Genomic DNA, 24,934 nt, shown 5'->3' on the forward strand with positions numbered 1-24,934 from the left:
CACTGTAAGCAGCGTCGATGAGGGTCCGTGAGCGAAATCGCGCGCTGGCACTTGCTACACTTTTTAAAACCGGTAATCGGCCAGGACATAGGCCGGAAAAGCTCCGCCACAAGGTCGAAGGCGCGGGGCCCCAGCCACGCGGCCGACCCGGTATCGGAAGGAAAAAAAATTTTATTTTTTTTTTTTTGAAAAAAGAAATCAAAGAAAGAAAGAAATGCACAGGAGAGCCAAAAGAACTCAACCCGCGGCAAAATAGAAGGCAAAAAAAAGAGATTCAATGGGCGCAAGTTGAAGATAGACTTCTCAGCTCCGCGGAAGAAAAAGAACTGAGGAGACACGCCCGGACCTTCGGGCGGGAAGGCACTGGCGCATGCGCGGTGCGGGCATCTCGAAACTTCTGAGTTTCTTCAAGCAAGACATGCTTGCAAGATGTCCGTATCGGGGCTCTGTCGGATGACATCACCCACTAGTGAGAATACCTGCCTGCTTGTCCTGGGATAAACCGAGGTACCACTGTATATTGAATATACCACCCTTTGACATAACAAACACCTATTTCAACAGACAACCCAGGCAAATGCCCTTGTTGCCCCGAAAACCTGGATAATCAGTTCTACATTGTCCAGTGTTTTATTTAAAATGTCCTTGCCAAACTGGTGCTTCATGGATTAAACTCCTGCTTTCATGATAAGATCTTGTTCTCTCTTGAATAACAACTGACAAAATGTTCAAGCCAGCCCAACACAATCTTGCATTTTGCCACACAGGCGTCCTCAGGAGTTGAAGCCACGTCAGGTTTCCACTGTTTTTTTCCTCTCTACAAGATAAACATCATTCCACTATCATGCTGACCTTAACTTAACTCTTTCTTTCCTTGCCAACATGTCATTCCAGGCCACGTTGTCGGATTGTGTGATTGAATTTTTGGTCTTAAGATCAGGATCATTGACGGTCAGTTCACCACTTCAATATTTAGAAAACCCACCCGCCAGAATCTCCGCCGTCTGCATTGCCGCCATCTTAGCCAGCATGGCGGGAGCTTTTTCTTTCCCCGAGTGCGATGACTTGATCGGCAAAACACTCCTTACACAGTGCGAAGATAGTAGAGAGCTACCAAAAAGAATCTAGGCACCTCGGGCAGTCAGATGGTAGCAGTTAGAAGAGTGTAGCTGGGGTTCCAAAGATGCAAAGTTTGGAGAAAAGGGCATCTTTCTTGGTAACTAGAACATCCAGAAAAGAGATCTGACTTGGATGACACGTCATGCTAAATTCGATCTTAGGATGTCTAAGGATGCATGTGCATGTGTCTAAGGACATCCTAAGATCAAATTTAGCATGACGTGTCATCCAAGTCAGATCTCTTTTCTGGATGTTTTAGTTACCAAGAAAGATGGGGTGATTGAGACTACAGTATCACGGATAGAAACACGTTTCTTGATTTTTCCAGTAACCACCCCTTACCTTTGAAATGAAGCCTTCCAACCTCTCAGATTTTTTAGATATCGTCGTTTGTGTTCGGATTTCACTGATTACAAACTTAAGAGCAAGCAGTTATATGCCAGACTAAAGACGAGAGGTTACCTGGGTCCAACACTTAAGAAGGCTTATAAAAGGGCTAAGTTCCTGAACAGGGACCTCTTGTTTACCCTGAGAGACAAGGACCTTGACGATAACGTGGCCACATGCATCCTGCAATACTCTCCCAGAATGAATGCCATTACAAAGATGCTACAGAGACATTGGGATATCATGAAGTTAAATCCGCTGTTCACTGAAACACATTTGAGGATCGCATTTACACGCCAAAGGAATTTCAAAGAGCTATTAAGTCCCTCTGACGTTAATATCACACAAGCAAGTCCGTTTGAGACTATCAACTCACCAGCCGGACACTTCAAGTGTGGAGCATGCATGACTTGCGAGGTAACAATGGAGTTAACCAATAGTTTCACGCATCCTGTTACAGGTCAAGTTTTTGGCCTTAAACATCTGACCTGCACCACCACTTTTGTTGTTTACGCCATCATTTGCCCCTGTTCAAAGATCTATGTTGGACAGACTACACGTTCTTTTAGGCAGCGTATGACAGAGCACAAAAGTTGTTTACATCATAATAAAATCCAAGCTCCACTTGTGGTTCATTGTCTAGAATATAACCACATGTTCAATGAGTTACATTGCTTTTGCATTGACCATATTAGAGAAAATGTTAACAACTGATCCCACCGTTTGTTACAAGCTGAATAGTATTGGATTCACCTTCTGAATAGTGAGGAACCTGTGGGTTTGAATCAAAGACTGGACTGGAGTGCTTTTTACTGACACTGCTTCTGATGTTTACACTTAATTTTTAATTTTTGTTTTATGGTAACACTTCGTCCTAATGCCAGTTGTTTCACATGATTTCTATCCATTTTTGAGTTTTGTTTTTTGGCTTTGTTCACATATCACACACTGTTACTATGTGCACGGTTTATCAAGTTGAGTTTGGTCAGACACTACATTTCTCATGGATCAGCATTTTTGTCCCGCCCCTTCTTTGACTCATTGACATACAGCCCATTCCAGCGAATAGCGTCTTTGATGACGCACTTCCTGTGCTTACGTCTCACTATTAGGATCATTCAAATCGAGTGTCACTTGTGGGAGCCATCTCAGAAGCAAGAGGCGGTTTGGCGTCCTGTTCTGAAAGGTATGTCCTTTGTATGCTATGCTATGCGGATCTTTATTCGTCTGGGACACATCAGTAAGAGACTTTTAATTATCTACATTCTTTTCCTTTGTGCTCCTAGAAACCTGATCGGTCGGGATACACCCTGAGGCAGCATGAATTTGTGAAACGCTGGCCATCGTTGGTGTACCGATCAGTGAAGATAAGTGGAATATTTCCTCTTTTATTTAATTTCTGTTGGCACATTACAGCACAGCATAAGACTTTATCACACAATGAAGGTGTTTTGCCAGTGAGGTGAACGCTCGACCACCTCTTTGAGCCATTTTGGTGAAGTGGGAGGGCCCTTTCTGAGGCTTTTTCCTTCATTTTTTGGATTGAGTTAGGTCTATGCTGTTCCTGTCTTACATTTTTGGACATCTTCACATTCAGTGTTGAAAGTGTTTACTCTATCATATATTGTATATTTTAAAATCATCTGCCTTGACATCTTTGAAACCCCCCCCCAAATATAAATAATTAACATTTTCTCTGCGTATAGTGTGCTTTGAAGTTTAAAAAAAATGTTATGGTTACCATTATGAATTAATAAGATATTATGTGTACATGAAAAATGAATGGAAGAAATTTGGGGCGGGGCTAGGGTGGGATTGGTGGCGGGACTGACAATTAATAGATGTCCCCTTTTGATGAAAAAAATAAATGGTCACATTAGTTATGCAGACCCTGGCTGAATATCACAAGGCTGCCTCTAGATGCCTCAGCAGCCATTTTATGAAGGCAGCTTCTAGGGGCAGGAATGAGTGAATGAGTTTCACTTTTGTCCCCATTGCCTCACTGGATCACCAGAAAGGTCCAGGGGGAACCTATCATGACTGATAGGTGGGGAGGGGGAGAGGTTTGTGAGAAAGCTGTAGACCACTTTGGGGCAGAGGGGGTGAGCAAAGGGAAATCGCAAAAACTGTTATTCAGTAGCAGGGCTAGCATTGCTACCAGCTGAATTTAAAATAGCTTTTGAACTGTCCTAATTTCAGCTGCTTAGCTATGCAGTTTGAGCTGTCCTAATTTCAGAGCTGTCCTAATTTCAGTCATTTAACTTTTCACCACATGGTTTTGTGCACGATCATTCATTCTCTAATCCGGCCATGCAAATAAGGTCATTAATATTGAAATGCCATGTAAACTAGCAGATTGATAATCTAACATGGCTTCCCAATGCACAGAAACGTGATCGCTTTAAGCCAGCGGTCTCAAACATGCAGCCCGCGAGCCACATGTGGCTCTCCAAGTTTTATTTGCGGCCCGCGGTCTAGACTGGATCATTCCCTTCCTTTTGGAGCAGCAGCAAGTCTGGCCGGTTCGTTCCGTTCAAAGCCGCGGGTTGGCGGCTCCTTGCGCTATTCACTCCTGCATCGGAAGCCTTTCTGACATCACAACATCAGAGAGGCTTCAGACGCAGGCGCGGATCTCGCAAGGAGCCGCCACCCGCGGCTTTGAATGAAATAAGCCGGCCAGACACGCTGCTGCTCCAGTGGCATACCAAGGGGAGGGGGCAGTCCGCACAGCTGGCCACCCTCCACTGTTCTTCCTAGTGTGCGGCTCGCGGCTTATCTAGAGCAGAGGTGCCCAACTGCTTCCCTTCCCTTTTCACCGCTGCCATCGGGGAACAGGCTGGCACCATGCTCTTTGATCTCCCTGCTTCTCTCGCCGCCCGACCTCAATTCTGACATCGAGAGGACGTTCTGGATAGCCAATTGCTGCCCGGAACGTCCTTTCCGACGTTAGAATTGACGTCGGGTGGCAAGAGTTGGTTGGCCCCGTGGAGATCTCGGCCTGTTCCCGATGGCGGCAGCAGCAGCAGCCACCTATTCCCTGGCGGCAGTGGCATGGGGGAGGGCAGGTAGGAAGAAAGAAAGAAGGGGGGGGCAGGGAGCCAGAAGGAAAAAAGAAAGAAGGGGGGGGGACAGGGAGCCAGAAGGAAAAAAGAAAGAAGGTGGGGGGGACAAGGAGCCAGAAACAAAGCAAAAAATGGGACAAGGAATCAGAGAAAGACAGACATAGAAAAAGAAAGAAAAAATTTGGGGAGGGAATGAGGTCTGGAGGAGAGTAAGCATACAGGAGGCTGAAAGAAGAAATATTGGATGCAGAAGAATAAAGTGCAACCAGAGACTGATGAAATTACCAAACAAAGGTAGGAAAATGATTTTATTTTCAATTTAGTAATAGAAATGTGCCAGTTTTGAGAAAGAAAAGATATTAAACTTTAAATGTGAGTGCTGCAGAAAAAATAGAGTACTTGGAGGGCCACAGAAAAAATAGTTAATGTCTTATTAAAGAAATGACAATTTTGCATAAGGTAAAACTGTTAAAGGAAAGTTTTATAAACTATAAAGAGTTTAACCTCATGCAAAATTGTCATTTCTTTAATAAGACATTAACTATTTTTTTATGCGGCCCTCCAAGTACCTACAAATCCAAAATGTGGCCCCGCAAAGGGTTTGAGTTTGAGACCACTGCTTTAAGCAATCCGCTTACCTGTCCTACTGTTACAAATTAATATATTTAATTTATAACATGCCATATCTTTTTTTTAATGTGCACAGATGCTGTGTGTATGCTACACATGCACATTAGCCGCCCCATTTAAAAAAAGCCAACACATGCTGAGCCGCCCCACCCCCACCCCCTCCGACCATAGATCCCCAAACCTCCTGACAGGGACAGGAGGGATATCCACTCCCTCCTGCCACTGGATGCTCCCCGAGCCTCCCCCCACTGAACCCCCCCATACCTTTATCCGAAGTTGAGAGCAGGAGGGAGGCTAGGTCCCTCCAGCTCCGAGGTCCACCAGTCCAAAATGGTGAGCCTTCCCTTCCCCCATATATCATGTGATGCATGGGAAGGGGCATAAAGCCCCGATTGGCTTAGATGCAGACAGAGGAGCCTCGGGTCCTGATTGGCTCAGAACCCTAAGGACCCTCCACTTGAGACAGGCGGGCCTCAGAGCTGGAGGGACCTAGCCTCCCTCCTGCTCTCAACTTCGGCAGGAGGGAGTGGGCATCCCTCCTGCCTCTTTTTTGGGGGTAGAGGATGGTTTGTGGGGCACGGGGCACAGGGGGGGGGGGCCTCCATTGGCAAGAGGGAGTAGGCATCTCTCCTGTCTCTTGCAGGAGCAGCCGTCATTATCAAGGAGGGTCAGGGGCCCATGTTTGTCATTGGGGTGGGGGACTGCGATGGCTGTGGTCGGGGGAGGGGGGCAGGCACTTTATTAAAAAAATGGGGGCAGATATTGTGCATGGTTAATATGTACAACATCTGTGTTCATAAAAAAGGAAAAAAAAAGGTTTCCTGCCCCAAACAGCTGAGTGGCAGGAGGCTGCTTTGGGGCTTCACCTGCCTCTCAGCTATTCAGGCTTCCCCTGCCAGCTCTACGCATGTGTGAGAATCGTTCTCACAGTGATCCATCGGACAGGAGAGAACGGGGATTATGGCGAACCTCTGCGCAAATCATTTGCATGCAAACTTGTTTGTGCACCAATCGCTCTTTTGGAATCAGCCAAAAATCGGCTTGCATTGGACCCATGTGGTATTACCAACCCTGTTTAGTGCATCTAGCTCTAAGTGTAGGGTTACCAGACGTCCAGATTTCCCCAGACATGTCCTCCTTTTCGAGGACATGTCCGGGGGTCCGGATGGCTTTTCAAAACTTGGCACTTGGTCCAGGTTTTGAAAAGATTCCCCTTGAAACCACATCGGGAAGGGGCATCCGCACAAACGTGGACACAATGTGGTGATGTCACGCACACGTGATGTCATTGCGTTGTGTCCATGCATGTGTTGATGTCGTCTGGGGGCAGAAGAGGGTGGGCCTGGGGGGTGTGGCTATGGGGCTGGATTTTCCTTTGGGAAAATCTGGTAACCCTATCTAAGTGTCTTGCCCAGTCACAAGGAGCAGGCTGGGATTGAACTCACAACCTTAAGGTGCTGAGGCAGCAGTTCTAAGCACTAAGCCACATTGCTACTCTTTTTAGGATTTGTTACCTTATTTTTCGCTCCATAAGACACACTTTTTTCCACCCAAAAGTTAGTGGAAATCTCCGTGCGTCTTATGAAGCAAAGGTAAAAAAATTTAAATTCCCCGCATAGCTGCAACACCCCAAACCAACACGTAGCAGCTGCACTGCCCTGTTAAACACCGCCCACCGGCCCCCCGTACAATTGAAAAAAACACCCCCCTGCACCACCTTTCAGCACCGCTCGCCGCCCCCCCATACAATTAGAAAACACCCCCCGTGCCGCAGCTGCATTACCTTTCTGCACCACTCGTCCCCCCCCCCATCCAGGACAATTGAAAAAAAAAACACTGCCCCTCTGCACCGCATTACCATTCAACACCGCTCCCCCCCCCATCGTGGAATTGCAAAACCCGCCGCCATACCTGTTTCCAAGCCTGGTGGTCTAGTATATATCCCTCCCTTGACGGCTCTGTATTACTTCCCGGCACACGAGTCAGGAGCGCGGCGGTCAAGGCCAAGCTTTACACACTCCTGCTTGGGCCCGTGCTGCTTTCTGAATGGCTGACGGCATTCTTGCGGGTCTCGTGAGAACTGCTTGCAGCCATTCAGAAAGCGGCGCGGGCCCAAGCATGAGTGTGTAAAGCTTGGCCCTGACCGCCACGCTCCTGACTCGTGCGCCTGCTGCCAGAAAACATTGCCGAGCTGTGGAGGGAAGTATTTAAAAAGGTACGGGTTGTTTTGGGGGATTTTTTAAAGGTACAAAGGGGGGGGGGGATATGATTAAAAAGGTACAAGGGGGTATTATTAAAAAGGTACAAGAGGGGTATGATTAAAGGTACAAGGGATGATTAAAAACGGTACTGGGGGTATGTGGGGGATGATTTAAGGTACTGGGGTGGTACATGGGGGTATGGGGCCTGCCTGCATGCTACTAGGCCTGCTTGCTTTGTGCCCTGTCCCTGCTCACCACTAGACAACCAGGGGGGGTGCAGGAACAGAGCCTGGCAGGGAGGGAGGAGAGGGTGCACAGCCTGGCAAGGAGTGTGGAGTTGGGTGCAGAGCCTGGCAGGGAGAATTTGGTTCACAATGGGGTTTTTTCTTGTTTTCCTCTAAATATAGGGTGCGTCTTATGGTCAGGTGCATCTTATGGAGCGAAAAATACAGTATATATATTTGCACATAACTTTTTTTTTTTTTTAGAAAAGTTAGGGTTACCATCTTTCTTCTTAAGAGAACATGTCCTTTGGACTTCTTTAGATATGTCTTTCAGGTTTTTTTTATTTTTAAGGAAAATATCCTCTTTTTATTTCCTGTGCTCATAACCACATGAGAGAAACAATCTGGTGTCAGCCTGGACACATGGGGATGCTAAAGAAAGAGAAAAGTATTGCTGATCTCTCTGTTTCATACTAGTTTAATCCATCAAGGAATTTTGCGGCACAACTTTAACCCCTCAAACAAAGAGATGCATGCTGTCTGAGACGCCAGCCAGCGTTTGAGATTTATCTGCTCTTCTGATAAGTAAGTATATTTGGGCTCAGAATGGGTGAAACTCGGATTTAAAAGTTTTTGAAAAGCATTGTTTGAGTGTTCATTAGCTAAAAGCCATTTATATATTTGCTTTGATTAAATATTTCTTTAGCAAAGATAGAAAAATAAAGATGGTTACTATGTCTTTTTTCAGCGACTATGGTAACCCTGTGAAGAGTACAAAAGGAAGTGGGAACAGACAATGAACACTCCACTGAAGATCACTGATGTAAAACCAACTTGTTTGTTTATTTTAAAAATGCTTCCATAGCTTTTCAGTGATTTTGGTTACTCTGACATGTTAGTTGGACCGAGCTTTATTTTATCCCAGATCTGTCATCTGTGAACATATACGCCACAGTGATCCCTGATGCAGGCGTTCCTCAGACCCTGAAACACCACAGCTTCTGCTTGTGTCCTTTTCTGAAATAAACAAGTTGGTTTTACATCAATGATCTCCAGTGGAGTGTTCATTGTCCGTTCCCACTTCCTTTTCTACTGTTTTATACCTGTGGGTTCTCTGTCCTGTTGGATTTTTGGGTGTTTACTATCCCTGTGAAGAGTGACATGTTTGTAATTTTTTTTTGGCTTAGTTTGGTCGTGAATATTAGTCTCATAAGCATGTTTAAATTGTGCATAGGGTACATGTGGGGAAAAAAAGAACGAATCCTAAGAAAGACATTTGCATTCTACTTTTATTTACTTGCCTTACAGAAGGTTTGTTGTCGTTAAAATAGCTCCTTTGGATTTTGCCCACTGCTCTCCTACTTCTTCAAGTTCTTTTTTTAAAATTCTTTATTCATTTTTTAATCTTAGAACAAGTGTACAAATAATTAAACATTTGAAATTAAATACATCACTTGAATTTCTTTCTAATGTAATATCAAATATATAAATGTATTCCCTTTCTACCACCCCCCCCCCTTTTCTTTTAACATTTAATCTACAATATAAATATTATTTTTCTTTTATATCAAATATATAAATGTATTCCCTTTCTACCACCCCCCCTTTTCTTTTAACATTTAATCTACAATATAAATATTATTTTTCTTTTGATTAAACCCACAGTAAACTATAAGCCACCCTCGTCACCCCATTTGCAAATACTATATACTTTCACTAACAGAGTCCCATGTGAGGGTGGATGGTAGGTGATAGAGTTGAGTGGTGGGGGAAGAAGTTCCTAGTGTCATACTGCCCAAAGAACGAAGTCTCGCGGCAGCAGTTGGGAGCTTTTATCGGCAAAGGGCTGTACCGCCGCCTACCGGCAGGGGGACCCAAACCTTACTAGGCCTGCAGCGAACTCCCGAGCGCATCAAGCTGGAGCCAGGAAACAGCAGCCACAGGGGGGAAAACAAAGGGCGGGGAGGATCAGCAGCTTCTTCGGGGCATCGGGAAATATAATAATAATTTTTAAAAAATACAGAAGCAACAACCTTGCATCTAAGGGTTGAAAAAAAGACACCCCCCTCAAACACATCTACCAGCGCTTAATAAACGAAGTGGGCGGCCAGTCTCGCGCAGAGAGGTCAGCGCTGGGCTAGGCAGTGGGCGGAGCGAGCCGGCGGCAGGGCGCGCGGGTGCGCGTGCACACACCAATAACATAGCTGGACGTTGTACCCCCGGGTAGGAGGCTGCAGGCGGCGGTGGCGCTTCTGTGGGTAGTTTTTCCCTGCCTCGGCCGACAATGCTGCTCTTGGCGCTTGCCTTCACCGTGGCCTTCGTGCTGCTCCTCTACATGGTGTCGCCTCTCATCAGCCCCAAAGCCCTGAAGCTGGCCGGGGCGCACGTCGTGGTGAGTCGGGGGGCTGTCATCCTATTTAGCGGGCTGTGAAATGGCATAAGTGAGGTCGGGAAAAGGGCCGCGGCGGCTGCATGACAGCAGCCAGGTTCGAGAGAAAGTGAGGCGACGAGAAGTTTGCTGAAGTGCAGAACTTAGCTTTAAGAAAGCAGAGGGTTCCCAGCCGCCCATTCTGCAAAACGCCACTTTCTCCTGGGGCCAAACCCCGCTTAGTACATCCGGATTTGCTGGCTCCTTGCATCTGCTTTAGACCACACTATTTCTCCCTCGTTCTTGTTATTGTCGTCGTTTGGAATTTTTAAAAGCACTGCTTATTTTTCCAGGTTTTTGGTGTTTTTTTTAGGAGTTCAGAAGTTCCTGATTTTAAAAGACGAAAAGTGTATGGGGTTGATATTCGGAAGCCTTTATGTGTATTGTGGATAGGGCTGGCAACTGTATAAAAAACTTTAAATGTCTAACTTTGGCTGTTTTTAGTTAAATGCTCATGATGACCATCTTGCTGTTAAAAATGCATTCTATCTTATGCCCAAGTATGAAGCTTGATCTAGATAGATTTGCTTTCTTTTAACACATCCTCTGACAGGTTCTCCCTTGTTACCATATTTGTGGTTGCAAGTCAGCAGGTAGTAGCACTGTCTGTTATATACGGGGGTCCCCCCTAGTTTTGAATCAAGTTCAAATGTACCTGTCTAGTTTTTAAAAAAAATATTTTATCGACAATTAGGTGACTTCAGTTGTACTATTGCCTTTAGGTCTGCCACAATAAAGTGGCTGTAGAACTACTGCTTATAAAGCTATCTTTTCCATAGTTTATACATCTTTATAAATGATCTGGACATTGGTACGACGAGTGAGGTGATTAAATTTGCGGACGATACGAAGTTATTCAGAGTAGTGAAGACACAGGAGGATTCCGAAGATCTGCAACGTGACATAATCAAGCTCGAGAAATGGGCATTGACGTGGCAAATGAGGTTCAACGTGGAGAAGTGTAAAGTGATGCATGTCGGTAACAAAAATCTCATGCACGAATACAGGATGTCCGGGGTGGTACTTGGAGAGACCTCCCAGGAAAGAGACTTGGGAGTTCTGATCGACAAGTTGACGAAGCTGTCCGCGCAATGTGTGGCGGCGGCAAAAAGGGCGAACAGAATGTTAGGAATGATAAAGAAGCGGATCACTAACAAATCAAAGAAGGTTATCATGCTGCTGTACCAGGCCATGGTGCGTCCTCATCTAGAGTAATGCGTCCAGCACTGGTCGCCATATATGAAGAAGGACACAGTACTACTCGAAAGGATCCAGAGAAGAGCGACTAAAATGGTTAAAGGGCTGGAGAAGTTGCCGTACAATGAGAGATTGGAGAAACTGGGCCTCTTCTCCCTTGAAAAGAGGAGACTGAGAGGGGACATGATCAAAACATTCAAAATACTGAAGGGAATAGACTTAGCAGATAAAGACAGATTGAGAACGAGAGGACACTCTCTAAAGTTGAAAGAGGATAGATTCCGTACAAAAGTAAGGAAGTTCTTCACCCAGAGAGTGATAGAAAACTGGAATTCTCTTCCGGAGTCTGTTATAGGGGAAAACACCCTCCAGGGATTCAAGACAAAGTTAGACAAGTTCCTGCTAAACTGGAACATACACAGGTGAGGCTGGACTCATTTAGAGCACTGGTCTTTGACCTGGGGGCCACCGCGTGAGCGAACTGCTGGGCACAATGGACCACTGGTCTGAACCAACAGCGGTAATTCTTAAGTTCTTATGTTTTCTATCATTTAAAGGTGTTCAGTCAAGGAGTCTTCTGTTCTTGCTCTTTTCTATTTATCACTCTATGGTCATGCTCTACTTATCAAATCTTTTGAAAAAGATTAGACTTCCTTGTTTTCTGCAATTTTGGATTAGTTTTTTAATAGTATAATTCATATAGTTTTTTAAATTGATGTACTGTAAGAAGTCAATGTAAACCACATTGAGTCCTTTTTTGCAGGGATTAGATTAGAAATTACTATTGAATGTAACCCACTTTGAACTCTAGTGAGGATTTGGCAGGATATAAGACCACATATAACGACATGTTTGGAGCAGAGCAAAGGTGAGTGAAATTCAGCCACTAACATAATCAGGCCAATATTTAGCTGCTGTGGTGGGATTTTGTTGGTATGCTGGTCATAGTCTTCTTAAAATACCAGATGTGAATAGCCTGCTCAGCCCATATGTTGCCCTGGGGCCATCTAGATAATGATTTTCAATTGTATTATCTAGATCAGGGGTGCCCACACTTTTTTGACTCGCAAGCTACTTTTAAAATGACCAAGTCAAAATGATCTACTAACAATAAAATTTAAAAAAAACACAACACACACTGTATGCATAGAATTGTTAATTATCATTCCTATTCCGGGGTTTTTTCAAAGAGGTCAAAGCAGGTGACTCTATGCACTGTCACCTCAGTAACAACCATACAAAAATAGACAAATACCCACCCCCTCCCTTTTTACTAAACCACAATAGCAGTTTTTAGCGCAGGGAGCTGCGCTGAATGCCCAGCGCTGCTCTCGACGCTCATAGGCTCCCTGCGCTAAAAACAACTATTGCGGTTTAGTAAAAGGGGACCATATTGTAAAATATAGACAGCAGATATAAATTCAGACACATTTTGATCACTAAATTTAAAATAAAATCATTTTTCCTACCTTGTCTGGTGATTTCATGAGTCTCTGGTTGCACTTTCTTCTTCTGACTGTGCATCCAATCTTTCTTTCAGCCTGTATGCTTCCTCTCCTCCACACCTCATTCCCTCCCCCAACTTTTTCTTCCATTCTCCCTGACCTTTCTTTCTTTCTCTCTTCATGCCCCCTTTCTTTTTTTCTGTTTCTCTTCTTTCCTTCTGTTTCCCTGCCTGCCCCCTTTCTTTCTTTCTCCCTGCCCTTCCCCAAGCCATTGCCACTGCCGCTACCATTGGGGAACAGGACCCAAACGCCAACAATGGATAACAGGCCCCAAAGCCGACGACGCCCCTTGCTCTCTCTGCTTCGGGCCAATCAATCTTCCTCTCCCCAGGCAGCGATTGGCTGGTCCGAACTTCCTCTCCGACGGCAGAATTGACGTCGGGGAGAGGAAGATTGATCGGCCCGATAGATCGCCAAGGCAAAGTGAGTCCTGGATATCGACTCACTTTGCCTTGGCGAGCTACCGGTCGATCGTGATTGACCTATTAGGCACCCCTGATCTAGATAATGCTGTTGAACAAGGTGCTCAACTAACCAACTGATGATCACTGGAGGGATGAAGGCATGATATTCCCTTCCCCCACCTTAAGATGTGACAGTGACATTAGATACCAGGCTCTATGATGGCTCTAGATCAGTGGTCTCAAACTCAAACCCTTTGCGGGGCCACATTTTGGATTTGTAGGTACTTGGAGGATCGCAGAAAAAATAGTTAATGTCTTATTAAAGAAATGACAATTTTGCATGAGGTAAAACTCTTTATAGTTTATAAAACTTTCCTTTAACAGTTAAAAGGAAAGATACATAAACTATAAAGAGTTTTACCTCATGCAAAATTGTCATTTCTTTAATAAGACATTAACTATTTTTTCTGCAGCCTTCCAAGTACTCTATTTTTTCTGCAGCCCTCTCAAAACTGGCACATTTCAATCACTATATTAAAAATAAAATAATTTTCCCTATCTTTGTTGTCTGGTGACTTTATTTTTCTGTGCTTTCAACTACGTTTCCAGGGCCTTTTTGTCCTTTGACTGTTTTTCTCTCCATCTTCACTTTCTGCCTTGCATCCATCTTTGGCATTAACTTAATGTTCAATTTTTCTGCTTTCTTTTCAAAATCTACGTTTCCATGTCTTCCCTTCCCTTCCTGTCTCTCTCTTCTTCCGTCCTATTTCCATGGTCTGGCATTTTTTTCCTTCCTTTCTCTCCCTCCCTTCTTCCTTCCTTTCCCCTGGTCTGGCATCTGTCTCCTTCCCTTCCCCCTATGCTCTGGCATCTCTCCCTCCCCCTCCATGGTCTGATATCTCCTTTCCTTCCCTCCCTCCCATGAACTTGGCTTCTTCTCTTGTTCCTCTCCTCTCCCTTCTCCTTCCTTCCCTCTCTTTCCCCAATTGAGTGCAGCAACAACAGAAGCAGCATTTTCCTTCCCCCTTTCCTGTGCAGGAGAGGCATTTCTCTTCCCCTTTCCCTCCCTCTCCCTTTCCCTGTACAGCAGCAGCAGCAGCAGCATTTCCCTAGGGTCCCCCTTTTCTATGTAGCAGAAGCATTTCTCTTTCCCCTTCCCTTCTGTTCTCTTCCTTGTGGAGCAGCAGAGTGTCTGGCCGGCTCGTTCCGTTCAAAGCCGCCTGCGTCTGAAGCCTCTCTGATGTTGTGACGTCAGAGAGGCTTCCGATGCAGGAGTGGATAGCGCGAGGAGCAGCCAACCCGCGGTTTTCAACGGAATGAGCCGGCCAGACACGCTGCTGCTCCAAAAGGAAGGGAAAGGGGAAGAGAAATGCTGTTGATCGCGTCCAGACCACGGGCCGCAAATAAAATCTGGAGAGCCACATGCGGCCCGTGGGCTGCGTGTTTGAGACCGCTGCTCTAGATATTATGGCCATTGCTAAGAAAGCAGCAAGCAAGTGGATGGAGTAGCCTAGTGGACAGGACTGTGAAGAGTGGGACCCAGGCTCAGTTCCCACTTTAACTTTTTTAGTACAAATATGTGAGCTCTCATCTTTCTTTAATGATTGTAGTTCATCCTCCTTTCCTTTTGTATCGGTAATAAATTTTTATTTATATATTTTATTTTGTAATAAATTGTCTTATCATTTGTCCCCTTTTTAATTTGTAATATGCATTGAAATATATGATATTGCGTGAACATCAAATTTAATCAAACTTGAAACATAGAAATACCTCCTGTACCATATATGACTCTGAAGGCTATTGTAGTAGTGAACTGTTTGGAACAGTAGGTTTCTCTGTTCTGGAGGGCCTATCGTACAATATGAAGGGGTTAAGTGGGATTTCTACCTGGGTCCTCTTATGGTGAAGTCCATTGCACTGCCTCTCTACACTGTTGGGATGTTGTCTGTGTGGCCAGTTCACTAGAAATACTGTTGGGATGTTGTCTGTGTGGCCAGTTCACTAGAAATGCTGCCAGACATACTTTTTTCCCTGTTTGTTTTTTGGGTTGTTTTTTTTTAATGGTACTAACAGATGGATGTGTTCAATCTAAAAATGTCTAGCTTATTCAAACTGGAAATGTAGATTTTTTCCTGGTTTGATTGTGGCTGTGAGATAGATGGTAGGGGGAATTTTTCAGTAAAATGTCCCAATTTCGATGGAGAAGGTTCACACGTTTCAAGATCTACGGTGGCTAGTACTTGAACAGATATCGGAGGCTTGGGTTGGTGACAAGAAAGACCACTTACTTTTACGGGAACAACATTGGATCATTGAGTTGGGTACGGTTAACCCTGGGGGACTCAATGATAACATCGAATGGAGTGCCCTGTTATGACTGTGTGTGTTCATGATTTCAATGTTGTTGATAAAGTTTTTAAACAATGACGTATTCCTCAGCTGACTTAAATTGAACTGCGTCTCTGCCCTTCTGTCTTGCTTGTGGCGTCCACTTGATTCTTGGCTAAGTCCTTTCACAGCTCTCCAAAGTTATCCTCTTTATAGCTCCTGACGAAGGGTATAGTACCTGAAACTGGTGCCGGTTGAGCTTAGAAACTGTGCTACACATTAAGCCTTGTTGGACATCAAGGGGACATTCTGAACAACACTGGATATGAACTTTTCAGGCAAACATCGCAGATAAGTTTCAAGCACTTCGCTGTTTTTTGAGCCTTAGGGGTCCTTTTATCAAGGCGTAGTAGGGTTTAACGCGAGTAATACCGTGCATTAAACTGCCTGCTGCACTAGCCGCTAACGCCTGCATTGAGCAGGCATTAATTTTTTAGCTGGCCGCGGGGGTTAGTGCGTGATGAAATATCTGCGCTAACTCCGCTAATGCGGCTTGATAAAAGGAGCCCTTAATCTTGAGACGTTGGTAGCACTGTAATTTTATTAGCACTGTGTGAAAAAGTTTATTAACTTAACGTGTTATTAATATGATTTGTGCACGTATATAGGTCTATGATGGTGCACGGTGGGGCTTGAAAAGCCTCCTTTAAATTGTTAAGCTTGGAACACTGGTTCGCCAGAGCACCGTAGCTTTGACTATTGCACTGAGGCCTCATATAATTATATATTTATACTCGTAAAATAAAAAAATATAAATATTACTTTATTGATCAGTGCTACCCACCTCCCATGATTTGTTTATGGAGATTTTTTTCTCTTTATTACCAATTTCGATTTAGACATCATATTGAAAATACACCTCTTTTGCCTGTGTGTTTCAATTCAGATGCTATTAAGCAGCCAACCGGATGTACTGGCCCATACTGTAATACTTTAAAATTGAAAATAAAATCAATCTCTGGTGGAAATTTAAGTGTAAACTTGGCACACCATACCTGAGTATGCCCATGCTTTGCCCACCACATGTCCGGTAGTTTGTCTGGAACAGTTTATGGTATAGCATAGTATAGGGTATAGAATTAGGCCTGTTTTTAATAGTAACTCTCAAGGAACCAGAAACTACATTTATCCGATATCTATCAATCCCCATGGGTGTCGGGTAGCTGAGAGTCTACTGTATTTATCAATTACTGTGTTATCCCTTTTTTCTCCTCCGTTATGTCCTCTGATCTTGAGCTTCTAGTTTAGCAAGAATGATTAAAAGCTCACCTGGAATTCCTTAGATTGCTGTATGTATAATCGGCATATGACAAAAAGGATGCAACATTTTTTATAGTCTACTTTTATAGAATTGTGATCAGATAACTTCTTAAGTCCTCAGAAGTACTTCATGATTACTTCTGATATAAAGATTTTTCCCTCTTTCACCGTTTTCTTTGTTTTGTCACTGAATTGTGTTTTCTGAAAACAACTTATTTATTTATTTTTTTTTTTGGATAGACATATTTTTCGGGGTAAAAGTAGGAAATGGTAGTTCTTTGAAATAATATGCTGTTGTATTTGCCTGAAGCAGGTCATGTAGAAGCTATGGTTACTGTTAGGTAGCTTTTGGTGTTTTGTGGCTAGTGCAGGGGTCAACAACCTGCGGCTCACGAGCCACATGCAGCGCTTCTTGCATGTGGCTGCGGCTCTCCAGGCCTGACCCTTTAATCTCCCTCTCAGCCCCATGATCCCCCCCTTCCCCAAGCATGCCGCTACACCTGATGGTCCAGTGGGGGTCTTTGTGATAGGAGCGTGGTTGCCTTCTAAAATAGCTGCCGCGACCTCTTGCAGTTGCAACGGCAACTGCATTTCCTCTAGTACCATGAGCTGCCATGAGATGTTGCGGCGGCCATTTTAAAAGGCCGACGTGAGGCGTTAAGAGTGAGGGGATTGCACTCCTGCCACAAAGACTCCCACTGGACCACCAGGTACCTCGATAGGCCTGGGGAAGGGAGTTCATGGGGTTGGGAGGGAGATTAAAGGGTTGCAGCCTAGAAAGAGGAGACACCCTTGGCTATAGGTTGGGGGGAGGAGCGGGGAGGGAGGGACAAGAGGTGCAGAAATCTGCAAAGGGTTGGAAGGGAGAGAAGCTATCTCTTGTGGCTTTTTGTAAATCTTGGGTCAAACATTTCGGATAAATTGGCTCTTTGCTGTGAAAAGGTTGACGATCCCTGGGCTAGTGGTTAGAGCAATTCTAAACCCTGCTTTCCCCTTTGACCTTGAGCAAGTTGCTTTATCTTCCATTGCCTCAAATGCCCATTTTGGTTGTAAGCCCTTTTTAGAACAAAATGTAACTTTGTCTTGAACTAAAAATTGGTAAGACGGTCTAAATAATAGCTATAATTTTACATCATTAGCATACATATTCCACTTCCCACAGAAAAGATGGTCACAGGAAACTCTAATACAAGGGTGTCAAACTCAATCACATAAGGGGCCAAAATCTAAAAAATAGGCTGTCGCAGGCCAAATTTTTTATTAAGATACTTAGGGGTCCTTTTATTAAGGTACGCTAACTGATTTAGTGCATGCTAAATGCACACCTTAATAAAAGGACCCCTTAGTCTTAGTAGAAGTATAGGGTTACCACCTCTCCAACCCCACACTGACTCTATGATGTAAACAAAATTAATAAAAGACTTTTCCTCTCTTTTTATTTTTTTATTTTTTTTTTTAGGACCTAGTTCACGCCTGCTGTCTAACACCAGCTCTGGTAGGATAAACATTTCAAATCTGACATATTGTAATCACAAAACACAAAGTGAAACCATAATCGTGAATTGGTCTACTGAAGTCAATTTGCATCAGAAACTTTTAACAGTTCATTTCCACCATTCTTCCACTTGTTTACTAACCATATCAAAACAGGGATGTGTATTTTAAGCAACGCTCATCGTTCATCTGTAAGACTGTAGATTCATATGCCATAATTCAGATTTGCAATACGAGTAACTCAGTGTCACAGTCCTTGATGAACAAAAAGTTCCTGTCTGTTCTCTATAAATAATATATAATCTGACCACGTGGTCCAAAAGTATCATTCACACAATACAAATCAATAACCCCCACCTCTATGGAAGTTGCGTCAGAGAGGGCAGGATGCCAGAGAAGGGAAGCTTTGAGGCTGGCAACTTAAAGAAAACGATGCACAACCATCTCCAGGCGCAGCCATCAGGTGCCCTGCCGCCATCACAGCACGTTCCCTCTGCCGCAGTTCCATCCCTCCTCTGACGTACGGGACCGTGGCAGAGGGAATGTGCTGTGGCGGCAGCAGGGCTCCGATTTTGACATGGCTCCTTTTAACATTGATGGAGCTGTGCTGCACCTGATGGAAGGAGGGAAGGAACGGTGGGCCACATCTCAGTGACAATAGGAATTGTTTGGCGGGCCAAATTTTACTACCCCGCGGGACAGATTTGACATATCTGCTCTAATAGAACAAAACACCATGTATCATATTCAGGTAGGTTCGGAAAGAGTTGGCTCAGGCAAGTGGCTGGGGTACTCGCTACAGCTCTTCAAGGCTTTTAGGAGTTATTAAAATATGTAGAGATATGTGTGTTCTCATTGTGGAGGTTCTCTCTTAATGGCTTTCAAGGCCTGGAAATTAATACACTTTTGTTACACAATTTGCTGTGTATGCGTACTCTTTTCCACTTATTAGAGCAAGATACCAGGAAAATGAAAAACAGTTTATGATGCATTTGAATACGTTGATCTCCTGTGACAGTAGCTCTGAAACTGATCCTAAAATGGCAAGCTTTCGTTGCAACCAGAAGGCAGAAGTCTTAGGTGGCCATTTCAGAGTGCACCGTAGGTCTCGGATGTGCCATGAATTAACAGTTTCAAGCTGTATAAGACTAAATAGATAAAATGTAGACAAGGGATTGTCCAATCTTTCACTCATAAAGATCCACAAAACCAGAGTTGTACAGCCTCACCTTCTGAAGAGCGGAGTCAAGAGGGTATGTCTCTTTCTAACCCTCCCCACCACTATAGCAAGGGCTAACACGTCCAACCTCCTCTTCACTAGTCTTCCCCCTCCCCCCACTAGCCTTTCTCCTTCTGTATTCTATCTCATCCCTTGGGATACTTCCTTCAGTTAGAATTAGATGTCCCAGGTCAGTACATACTCACTTCCTGCTGTATTTTATAGTAGGATCTGCTGAATGTGGAGCTTCCTGTAAAATATTTATCAGGACATTCAGGAGTGTACATGTATTTACTGACACGTAACAGCAAGAGCAGCCAATTTACATGTTAAAAATGAGTTTCATGAACCCAGCACTTCCACGATTTTGCAACTTCCAGTTGTAAAAGGTGCCACTTGCCATTTTGCAGACCTGTATGTGTAAGTGCTGCCAATTAAGTAGTGAGGCCTCAGCTTTCTTTCTTCATGATGGAGGTTGGAAATAAACTGGGGGATTGAATTGCTCACTTAATCCCTTATGTAAAACTCAGGCCAAATTGAGCACATTATTAAAAAAAAGATATGTGTATGCCTTTGAGCAGGTGTAAAATCCATCCCTACTATTTTTGTTTGTTTGTTTCTTTCTGGAGATTGTTTCTTGTTTATCCCAGGACAAGCAGGCAGCATATTCTCCATATATGGGTGACGTCAGCCCCGATGCATACAGCTTCACAAGAAGACTTGCTTGAAGAACTTTTGGAAAGTTCATGACTGCCGCACCGTGCATGCGCGAGTACCTTCCCGCCTGACGTAGGGCGTGCGTCTCCTCAGTTCTAAGTTTTCCGCGGAGCTGAGAAGCACTCGTTTCAAGGCTCTGAGTGAGAGTTAGTTCTAACTCATGCCTTCTCTCACCGCGGCTCGTGTATTCTTTTTTTTTTTTTACAGGGTCATTGTGATCTGCACAAAAATAAAAGGAATTTATTATTTTTCTCGTCATGTCACAGCGGAGCCTACTCTGCAGCCTCAGCCCGCGGGTTTTGATTTGGCCGCAGCTGTTTTTCATTCCATGTCCCGGCTGTTCACAGGGTTCAAGAAGTGTAGGCAATGTCAACGCTCGATCTCCATCACTGACCCACATAAGTGGTGTGTGCAGTGTTTGGGACCGGATCATCATCCGGAGTTGTGCGCCCGCTGTGCTACACTTCAGAATTGGGCCCTCAAACGACAGAGTTCAAATTGAAAAGATCTTCGAGGCCATGGATCTTCGTTTGCCAAACCCTTGACCCCCAATTGCGACCTCGACTCCGTCGAAGTCTTCTGCGGGGCTCAAAGCTTTGACCTCGTTCAAGCCTTCCTCGATGGGGAAGTCCTCGTCCTCGGGGAAATCAGTAAAATCGTCTCCAGAGGGGCTGTTATCCTCAGTCTCTCCATCAGGTAAGCTATCTAAGCCAGAACTTCAGGAGTTACAGCCCATTCCAACAGTGACCTTAGTGGGATCAGTTGCTTCGAGACTTCCCAAGAAGCATGTCTCAAAATCGAGGAAACACTTCTTCGAGGTCATCTTTCTCTGAGTTCTTAGCCGCACCAATTGCACTAGCTCCAGTGGTCTCGGTGCCGGCTTTGCAGAGTATGTTGGAAGCTATTCTGCATCAGGAGTTTGGTAACATGCTTGCCAAATTGACTCCTGCCTCGACCCTGCTTCCTGCAGTCCAGCCTGAGCATTCAGCAGTGTTGCAAGGAGTCAAGTCCTTGAGAGTGCCTCGAGGTCAATCTGAACACTCTATAAAAGGACTCGCTACTTCAAAAGTAATGGTGTCAAGTCCCAGAAAAATGCTATGATAGAACAGAAAAACGGACTTGCTAGCACTCGGTAAGATAAATGTAGCCCTCAGATACCTGTGCTGCACAGTGATCAGAATAGTCACACTGAAATAGTAATGTACAGGTTTGCACGTTGTCTTTTATCGGGCATACATGTAATTTTTAGATTTTTAGTTATGCTTATATTTTAGTGAAAAAAACAGCAAAACAAAAAGTTGTGATAAACAGTACCACTTATCTTTTAAGTGAATCGCTTGTTTGCTGAGCTTGAAACAGTGGCCCAACGGGACCCGTTTCACCGATTACGGCTTCTTCAGGGGTCTATTTCGTCAAGCTGTCATAATAAAAGAGAAAAAGTATCTTAAATATTGTGAATAATTAATACAAAAGTTGAAACCAAGTGTCCTTACTGAATAACGGTACTCACCGTGTATAGCGAGATCTGCCTTTGCAGAACTGAAAATGGCATCGGCAAACTACCGACTGTATATTTTGAAATGCAATGACATCATTAGGTCGCATTGATGTCATGATGACCCAAAGGGCAGAATTACTGAGATGTCATACAGTGAAACAAAATTATAATTGACTGACAACATTACTCTAACAGATTTTCAAAAGAAAGCATGCCAGTCAATGGAACTGTTTAAGCCTGTCGGTTTTAGTGTATCAAGAGTGAAAATTCATCTACATTCTTTTGATGCAGTCGTTTTTGTCTGTTCCCCCCTCTAGATAATACATCTATTTTATCAATATAAAAACACTTAAGATCTTTAAAATGATGTCCAAACTGTATACAGTGTTCTACAAGAGGAGCTGTCAACTTTTCATGTTTTAAATTGGATTTGTCTTCTGAGAGTCTTATTTTAAATGCTCTGGTAGACATGCCTATGTACCATTTGTCACATGGACATATTATTGCATAGATGATATAATCAGAGGTGCAGGTCAAAAAATGTCGTATCGTGTACACTTTGCCAGTTTTGGGATTCACAAATTCTTTCGTGGGGACGGCTACATCACAAAAACTGCATCTACCACATTTAAAAAAAACCTTGAGGTAACGGCTTCGATGTAGATGGACATTGTTGTACAGATAAAGCTGGAGAAAGCATGTCTTTAAGGTTTTGGTCTCTGGAAAAAGCTATTCTTAAGGTGGATTGCTGGAACAACGGATGGGATTGGACAATTTTCCAACTGTTTCTAAGGATCGCCGCTGGTGTATTGCCATGTGCCGAATAACGTAAAATACATGTCTGTATATCTTCCTTCGCGATCTGATCTTTGGTAACTGAATTTTGTAGAAGGGCATCTCTATCATAATATCTTGCTCTTTTTAATGCCTTTTTCAGAACCGGCTAGGGATATCCTCGTTCACTCAGTTTATTTTTTTATTTTTTAGCTTGTATTTTGAAATTGCTTAACGAAGAGCAATTTCTTCTTATTCTGAGGAACTGAGAAAATGGTAGATTTCTTCTAAGATTTACAGGATGACAACTCTTAAAATCCAAGAGGGTGTTTCTGTCTGTGGGTATGACATGGACGTTGAATTCAAAATGATCAATATCTTGAATAATGAGTAGATCTAAAAACGTGATCTGGCCTGCAGCAAAAGTCATAGAAAACTGTATGTTCACATCACAGCTGTTGAGCCATGTCTTGAAACTCAATAAATCATGTTGGCTGCCGGTCCTTAACATAAGGATGTCGTCAATATATCGAAACCATTTGAAAATATGTTCAACAAAAGGTGAATGTGAAATCCATGTTCTTTAAAAATTATCCATGAACAGATTGGCTACCAATAGCGCGAAAGTAGCTCCCATGGCAACCCCCCTTGTTTTGTTTATAAAAACAGTTGTCAAACAAAAAGAAGTTCTCTTTCATAGCTTGCCTGGCTAAAAAGCAAAGAAAATCTGTTGGAATCGTGTGCGGACGGATCCGGTTGTCAATTGTCTCTCTGATAGTAGAGAGGGCTTCTTCCTGAGGAATTGAAGTGTAGAAGGAGACTACATCCAAAGAAACTAATGTAAATGGAAAATCAGTGCTTGGGATCTCCTCCAGTTTTATGATGACATCTCTTGAATCTTTAATAAAGGAACCCATCTTGCAAACTTTTCCTTTCAAAAACTGGTCCACAAAAATTGATAGAGGTTCTAGAAGAGAACCGCGGGAAGACATGATTGGTCTACCGGGAGGGTGCACAAGGCTCTTATGGATCTTAGGCAGTATATATAATACTGGAACAATTGGAAACTTATTGTTCAAAAATTTGTGATCTTTGTAAGTTAAAAAACCTGCCTCAAGACCTTTATTAGTTTCTGACAATATCTTCCTTTGGAGACGTTTTGTGGGATTCAGAGATAATTTTGTAGAAGTTACTTCCAGTCCTACCTCACAACATAAGGCATTGCCTTCTTCTAGGCACAGGTCGAGGACACCTTGACATTCCTCATCGAGGCTGGATTCAACTCCAATGCCTCGTTTTTCGAGGTATAGTTCATCTCCACATCATCTGTTGAGACATTCATCTAGACCTAGGACTTCTTCTCGAGACAGACTTCATTCTTCGAGACATCAAGACTCGTCGAGACCACCGACTCCCTTCTTGAGGAAATCTACAGTCCAGAAACCACAGGACTCTCGTCAGTCGAGTTCGTCTCCTGCGAGGTTTTTTTCACCAGCTTGTTCCTCAAAAAGAAAATGTTCTGCTTCTCCTACTCATTCCAGAAGTAGACTTTCGTCTTCATCTTTGCCTATGGATTCAGATCTACAGTACCAATATTCCAGAGAGGCTTCACCTTTCTCTGCTGTGAGGGGTACTTTGAGGGGTTCTCGTTCACCTTCACCTCAAAAGGGTCATCCCTCTTCTGATCCAGTGTCCTTTATTAAATTCCTATACCAAATGAGTAAAGATCTCAGCATCGTCTTGGAGTCTGATTCAAAATACTCTAAGGAGTATTTAGAAGAGCTGGGTATGCCTAATCCTCCTAGGGATTCTCTCAAATCATCCATGAATACTATTCTTTGTCAAACTTTCAAGAGCAATCTGGATACCCCATACTCAATTCCTGCGGTGCCAGCAAAGCTAGAATCTCGATATAAGATGGTTCATTGAAAAACTCTGTTCTTCAACCACCGGTCCGCAGAAAATTCCTGCCGGTCCGCGCAGGGCCAGCAAGATCGACAGCTGAAGTCCGCGCAGGGCCGGAGAGATCTTGGGGAGCCTCCGACAGTGGCTTTCTCCCCTCCCAGCAGCTCTCCTTACTTACCAGCGCAGCAATTCAGGAAGGCAGCCTTGGTGCTTTTGCTGAGTCACGGCCGCCTCTGATGATGCAACTTCCTCTTTCCTCAGAGGCGGTGCGACCCAACAAAGGACCTGAGGCTGCCTTCCTGAATCGCTGCGCTGGTAAGTAAGGAGAGCTGCTGGGAGGGGAGAAAGCCATTGTTAGAGGCTGGAAAGCTGCTGGGCATGGTAAAAAAAAATAAGGGGGACAGCTGCTACTGGACCTGGAGGAAGGGAGAAGGAGAGATGCTGCTGGGAGGGGAGGAGGGAAAGGAGTCTGGGAAGCTGCAGGGCAAGGGAAAAAAAGGGACAGCTGCTACTGGACCT

At 44.0% G+C, this 24,934-nt stretch overlaps 1 protein-coding gene across 3 annotated transcripts in view; it reads left to right on the forward strand.

Annotated features, from left to right (window-relative positions):
- Nucleotides 1-9,603: 9,603 nt before the first annotated feature.
- Nucleotides 9,604-24,934, forward strand: part of KDSR (3-ketodihydrosphingosine reductase) — a 96,233-nt gene continuing 80,902 nt past the window's right edge. The window contains exons 1-2 of one of the 3 annotated variants that reach the window (XM_033935305.1): nucleotides 9,604-10,015; nucleotides 18,268-18,303. In XM_033935305.1, coding sequence (XP_033791196.1) covers nucleotides 9,908-10,015; nucleotides 18,268-18,303 — 144 coding nt within the window. In that variant the 5' untranslated portion in view covers nucleotides 9,604-9,907. The remainder of the gene's footprint in view (nucleotides 10,016-18,267; nucleotides 18,304-24,934) is intronic. The other 2 variants (XM_033935303.1, XM_033935304.1) reach the window with 2 other exon arrangements.

Source organism: Geotrypetes seraphini, chromosome 2 (assembly GCF_902459505.1).
Source record: "Geotrypetes seraphini chromosome 2, aGeoSer1.1, whole genome shotgun sequence".
Taxonomy (NCBI): Eukaryota; Metazoa; Chordata; class Amphibia; order Gymnophiona; family Dermophiidae; genus Geotrypetes; species Geotrypetes seraphini.